This window comes from Brachionichthys hirsutus, chromosome 9 (genome assembly GCF_040956055.1).
Source record: "Brachionichthys hirsutus isolate HB-005 chromosome 9, CSIRO-AGI_Bhir_v1, whole genome shotgun sequence".
In the NCBI taxonomy this organism is placed as follows: domain Eukaryota; kingdom Metazoa; phylum Chordata; class Actinopteri; order Lophiiformes; family Brachionichthyidae; genus Brachionichthys; species Brachionichthys hirsutus.
The window spans coordinates 4,905,424-4,912,040 of record NC_090905.1 but is presented as its reverse complement, the minus strand read 5'-3'; the positions used below and the strand labels follow the sequence as shown (position 1 = coordinate 4,912,040).

Below are 6,617 nucleotides of genomic sequence, written 5' to 3'. Positions count from 1 at the left end.
GGTCCAGGCCAAACGGAGAGTCCCCCTGAGAGATAACACACGCACATACAAATACACAAAGGAAATGACTGGAGCTATTCATCACGACACAAAGTCACCCATCAAAGACGCTGCATTTTATCTCTGTTAGTACATCCAGATGCACCATTCACGTGAAAACAGAAACACCAAACCATCTCTGAATTCATAGAATGAAACGCTCCTTTATTCTGTGCAGCATCCCAAAGTCCGGCATGATGTTATTTTTGAAAACATTCCCCTCAGGTCCTCCCATCAAAAGTGACAAATGTCTTTTTCAGTTTGCTCGATTGTCATTTTACCGTCACACTTTCTGGATGCACTGGGGTTTTCATTTATTCTGACATGTTTGCAGCTATTGTACTTTGGCTATCAAACAAATATGAATACTGCATTGCACTAGGAATAGGTAATACGACAGGAGAATGTCCATTGCAGCAGAGAAATCTTGTTGCATCTCTAACTGCAGAAGCAGAAAGCAAACGCGTGTGTGTGTGTGTGTGTGTGGTTTGTGTGTGCTTGTACGCATGCGTCCAACGTCACAGAAGATGCAAATGCTAGCATCTTGGCCGTAAATCATCACCCATAATTCCATATCAGAGTGAACAATCTCTGTGTACCTCCCACACACACACACACACAGTTAAAACACCAGCTGAACCCCGGTTCCAGCAGCTGACTACACTACTGCTGCTATGCGTTTATTCTCACAGATCATAGCCATTAATGCTGCTACTACTGCACCAAACTCCCACACACACACACACTCTCTCTCTCTCTCTCTCTCCCCCTGGATTTATCTACTCACCCAGCATGGTAGAAGCAACCTACCAGCAGCACTCTGCTCTCCTTTCTTGCCTGCCAGTTACTGCAGCACTCAACAGAAGCACCACAGCCTGTAATCTAGCGCCGATCTGTTTGCTGCCAGCCTGTCTAACTCCCTGCATCTCCCCTCCGAGCATGAAAACTGTAACGGGAAACACACATCAAGCAGTGACCAGAATGCCTCCCCTTGCAGCACGATACCACATCCTGCTTTCGTCCAGCCCAGTGTCTTACCCTGATGGAGGGCAGTGCGCAGCAGCTCTGGATTTCAGTGTGTGTGTGTGTGAGGCTGTAGCTCAGGAGTCTCCTCCTCAGCTCCCTGGCTGCATCTCCAGCCACCCACCCGCCTGAGAAGAGGTGCTCCCCTTAGGGATGGCCCTCCAGATTCGGAGCAACAGTACGGCGGTCACTCAGCAAAACGCAATCTCTTCGTTCATTCTGATAGAAACGGTGCCTCAATATAATTGATAAATGCAATCATACAACAACATAGAAATAATAGGCAAGAAGATGTACAGGACAATAAACACATCTACAGTATTATATAGTATGTTAACTAAAGACAACCAATGCAGCCGGATTGATAATGTCTTACTTCTCTGGTGTTGTATTGATCAATGTCTGAACGGATGATAAGACTTGGATGTCCCAGTAATAGAGCTTATCGCGTCTTGCTTAACACATTTAGATCTGCATTTCAAATTTCGGTCCATTATTACATTAAAAAAATAATACTATCAACCGTTATTAATTCTGAATGGTTAATTAATATATTTAAAATAAGAAACGCTTGCAATAAACACTCAATACATCCAGTTTCTTGTTGCCTTGTAGTGCAAAAAGCATTGCATCCCCCCGGAACAAAAAAAACCCAATGAGCTCGGTGGTCTCCGGGAGCCGCTTCTTCAATTTCAGATGATCAAATAGAGATTTTGCAACAAGAAACAAAATCGCATCACATCACGTGTTGAAACGCAGCCGGTGGGGAAGTGCAGAAATCAATGCAAACCTGCAAAACACCGACACGACGTGAATAAATATGACTCTGTGCTATTTCCATCAGTGCGGCGATACCAACGGAGAAGGGAGCGCACGATCGGAACAGGCTGCACGCACGGACGCACGCACGGACGCACGCGGAATGGGGGGGGGGCACTCACCTACCCTGTTCCTTACAGGGGCGGAAGGGCCAAAGCTCATGGAACTCTTCTGCGAGCGCTTTCCAGCGTGCGGATTTTAAACTATTTATGAATGAAACCCACCGTTTAAGACACGCCCACCCCTCGGACCGAGACGCACCACGTGACGCAGGGACTGACGTGAAGCCGAGCGACAAAGGAGGGGGGGGGGGGGGGGGGTTCAAACCTGACCTGCGTGCGTCTGAAAAGGCAAAATAGTTCTTCACTGAATACAAAAAATAAAATGTCTCCCTCTCCTCTCACGCAATTGAAAGTAAATTGTTCCATCCTCATTGATCAGCTGTTTGTAATAGACATGTTAAATGACAGTTTCACATCACTGGCTGCGACAGATTTTATGTTCTTTTCCACATTCAACCATTTCTACCGCAATATTCCAAATCCTTTTAACCCTCCCCACCAACCACCGGAATACCATCCCTCTTAACAGCACACAGTTGCAGATGTGAAAACACTCTTCCACCTTCACAAATGTACTTAAGCAATAGATTCAAAGGGGTGTTTTTTTCCTGTACAGATGTTCAAACAGGTTTTGAGCGCAACCAAGACGTGCGGGATTCAAGATATCCGCTACTTAAATTTTAAAGACTTCATTTGCAATTTAATCTAATGAAAAATAAAGGTAACTGTATATGTATAAACATTTAAGATATACAAAGCGTTTTGCCTTTGTCTTATGGTACATGATTTTGGTTCCATCTTCTGGTAGGAGGTGGTTCAAACACGAAAACAGCAGAGACAGGGGGGGGGGGGGGGGGGGGATTAATGATTTTAACGTTACTCTCCTGCAAGAATATTTTTTTTTTGTACAACATATTCCTTTTTTTAGATCAAGTTATATTTAATTCAAAATTATAATACTGGTTAAAAATATGATAACTTCCCGTCTATTTTTTTTTTTTTTACCATAGGACTACACTACCCTACATCCTTTATAACTCCGCAAAGCCTTATGGGTAGTTGACGAACGTCCTTGTCTTACCAACCAAGCCGATTGCCTTCGCGCTGGGCTAAGAGGGTCTCCGTCATTCACATCTACTTTAATATAAATCTTTTTCCAGGCGTGATGGCAGCCAGATTTCTCCGTCGTGCTCTCCCCGTGCTGAGGCAAGCCCGCTCGTACGCAGAAGCCGCCGGCGCCTCGCAGATGTCCTTCACTTTCGCCTCCCCGACCCAGGTAAGCTAGCTGACATTAATGCTATAGCCGAGGCTTCTGGGCCTAGCTAGCCATGCCGGATACGTTTATTTTTCTTCTAAAATACAGGGTTAGCAATTGTTTAAAACGTCTGCAGCAGGGATCATTTATTAAAGTGGTTTTATTTTTATGACGCGCAAAATTGTCGCAAATGCGAACATGCAGTTATGTTATCACGGGTCGCATTGCTTAGCTTGCCTTGCTAAATGATGGTCAAACCTGTCATTCATCGCCTTTGCGAAATGATCGAATCAATATTCTTCTCAGCAGTTAAAATGGATTTTCTGAACGCATATATTCATGTTTTCCAACCCACAGTTTAAAGGAATTTACATCCTGAATAAACGTCGGCGCCGAGCTCTCTAACCTTGACGTTCGTGTCTGTGGACGAAGCGAGTCCTCCAGACTCGCTTTTCTAATTTCAAGCGTTCAGCATTCAATTATGGCTGTCTCTGCGTGACGATTTGTGACATTTGCATTTAAAATTCCACAGTTTGCGGGTTTGCAGCAGCATTTTTTGATCGGTGACATTTTGAAGCGCTGTCTGTGAGTCTCCGTCCCCTGTCTCCCACTCTTCAGGTGTATTTCAAAGAGGCCAGCGTCAAACAGATCGACGTGCCCACACTCACCGGGGCGTTTGGTATCCTTCCGTCCCACGTACCCACCCTGCAAGTACTCAGGCCCGGCCTTGTCACGGTCTTCAATGATGATGGCTCCTCTGCTAAATATTTTGGTGAGGTTTCGCTCAACGTATTGACAAAGTGCTAATGGGTTCAATTTGATGTTCATGCAGTTCCAGGTGGATTCATTTCTAAAGGAATGCTTTAATACGGGTGAAAACTATGTACAAGTACAAGTTTAGAGCGGGTCATACTTTGATGAAGTTTGCTAGATGCATTGTTCTGCTATATCAGAGATGGCTTTCCTCGTAAATGCCTCTCGTGCACCCAGAAATCTTCGTGTGTCAGTGTTGTACATTTCTTCCTTATTACTTTGAAGTTTGTACTTTTAGTTTGAAAGAGACTTAAAAAAGGTTGACTATCAGGTAATTGGCCTTGTGTGATTAGATTAGATACTATGGACATACTGTTATTTTGTAATTCTGACTCTGAGTGGAGCATTGTTGCTGATATAATTTCCCTATGGGGTTATTAAAGTATTCTGATTATACCTAATCAATAATGCGTACTATACTTTGTGTGTGTGTGCATGCAGTGAGCAGTGGGTCGGTAACGGTCAACGCTGATTCTTCAGTGCAGCTTCTAGCTGAGGAGGCTGTTCCTCTGGACCAGTTGGACATTGCTGTGAGTAAAATGTCATCCTCGCTCCACTCGCTAGAGAAGCAGCTTCTAATGATGTACAACAGGCTAGCGTTTATTTCGATTCGAACGGTTTTTCTTTTTATTGATCCGCCTGTTATAAGATGCATAATGAGCTACTATCATTTATTGCTTCATGTATTTAATGAGGCGTCTATGGATTTGAGGGATCAAAATGTGTAGACTTTAATGAGTAGCCTCCTTCTCAGAATATAACAAAGCACACAAGTTAGTCAGGTTTGTACTGCCAAAGTGTTTCCTTGTTGAGCATGTAAGATTTTTATCTTTTGTTTGTTTCTATTTTGGTTTCTTGCGTTGTAGTTGCTTCTTGTTTTAAGCAGCAGTGGCTGTTTTGGATCTGAGAAGTCCAAAGTTGTTCTGATCTTGAACCGCTCGTCTCCAGTTCTTCACCTTGATTCGTGACCCAGCAGAGACCGCTCTTAAAGCGTATTTAGCTTTTGATGAGCGCTTCCCAGCTGATTATTTTCCGCTGCAGTTGGACTTGTTAAAATGTCAGTCTTGTTAATTCTAGGCTGCATCATTACTCCATTGCTGTGGGTGTGTCTCTGTCTTTGACCTTGGGCTGTGTCACCTTCACTGTCGAGTTGGCCTCATGGCAGTAAATGTATTTTATTCCCCCCCCCTTCCATCTTCGTCCTCCTGTCTGCAGTGAAAATGCTCATGAACCCACTCTGTTAATAAGCAGGGAAAGGTCAGTCACTGTTGAGTTATAGCAGATGTGTCAAATCCCCGCTGGGAGACCTTTAACTTCCAGCTATGTTTGGCATTTCTCATTTCTGATCGCTACTGTGACAAATGCAGCTTTCGGAGCAAAGAGGCAGTGGGGATTTTCTCAGCTGCTCTTCCTGCACAATTCTGGCTCGCCGTTGCTCAGCCCCGTTATTCGTGCTTTTACGTCGCTGTTGACCTCAGAAGGTTTCAGGGATGTGGAAAGTGTCGGAGGCTCTTATTCAGCCTTGATGTTCCTCGTTTTTCTGACAAATGGGATCGACTGGGCTTTATCCTCTGCTTTGCGCTGATTATTATTATTTTTTCTATTTACAGGCTGCAAAGGCCAACCTGGAGAAGCTTCAGTCTTCCTTGGCGGGCACATCTGACGGAGTGGCGAGGGCCGAGACTTTGATTAGCATAGAGGCTAACGAGGCCATCGTCAAGGCTCTGGAGTAGACCAGCGCTACGACCTCGACATCAGCTACAGCACTATGCCCTCATATTAGACACGTGTCTTCTTTAAATTAGGACTATTTACGCTTATTGGGATAAAAAATTGATGTGGACCGTTACGGACCGCTGGTCCAAATGAGTCCCTGCGGTTTTGTTCCTCTCCCTAGGTGATCTCATCCGTCTCTTTGAACAGATGGAGAATAGTGTCCAAGAGATTCCATGCTTGCTTTGTACAGTGGATGAAATTGCAAAAATAAATTTATTTGGAAATACACAGAGCTGGAGTTGGAGGTGTTTCCTTTTTAAATCTGCTCTTTATTTATTTAGAACAGCAGGATTTCATACACGGTTTTCTTACTGTTGCGTGGACAGTCAGTTTTGTGTCCTACCAGTAGGTGGCAGCAGATATCAGATGCGTTCCAACCCCGATTTGTGCTGTATTTGTCCGGCAGCCAGTTTTGGGAAAGGCGCGCGTTTCCTGGTAGGAAGCTGTCATTGCGTGTGTAAAATAGCCACTGCTGGGTTTAATCAATCCTTAAGGGCTCATTATTGTTGCGTATCAGCTCCTGGATCTGGTAAATGCTGAGTCACTGTAACTGGTAATGGGTTGGAACATTCTGGAGGCCTCAGTCACTGCTGCGTAAACGTGCTTTGCTGAGCTTGTTGCTCCTGAGCGATGACCTCAGGCCTTCTGTGCCGAAGCCAGAAAAACTCCTCCATTGCCCATCCTAATGAAAACTTGGACTTTCTCTCATTTCATAACCACGCGTTGCGTCTCTGGCTCACTCCAGGAGGCGCTGACGTCATTCACGAGCCTTCCTGAAGCTTTCAGAGCTGGAAAAACCACAACTGCTGTATTCTGAATGTAAAAAAGCT

General features: G+C 44.6%; 1 protein-coding gene across 1 annotated transcript; it reads left to right on the top strand.

Moving 5' to 3' along the window:
• Nucleotides 1-3,012: 3,012 nt before the first annotated feature.
• atp5f1d (ATP synthase F1 subunit delta) lies at nt 3,013-6,015 on the top strand. The gene is made up of 4 exons (XM_068743629.1): nt 3,013-3,219; nt 3,817-3,970; nt 4,453-4,541; nt 5,622-6,015. The coding sequence occupies exons 1-4, from the start codon at nt 3,109-3,111 to the stop codon at nt 5,742-5,744; spliced, it is 477 nt and encodes a 158-aa protein (XP_068599730.1). The 5' UTR covers nt 3,013-3,108; the 3' UTR covers nt 5,745-6,015.
• Nucleotides 6,016-6,617: the final 602 nt, after the last annotated feature.

Bases quoted from the DNA above. Each gene is read 5' to 3' on its own strand.
- atp5f1d (XM_068743629.1), top strand. From the start codon at position 3,109: ATGGCAGCCAGATTTCTCCGTCGTGCTCTCCCCGTGCTGAGGCAAGCC. The intron at 3,971-4,452 runs GTGAGGTTTCGC...GTGTGCATGCAG, and splicing joins CTCCTCTGCTAAATATTTTG to TGAGCAGTGGGTCGGTAACG. The intron at 4,542-5,621 runs GTGAGTAAAATG...TTCTATTTACAG, and splicing joins TGGACCAGTTGGACATTGCT to GCTGCAAAGGCCAACCTGGA.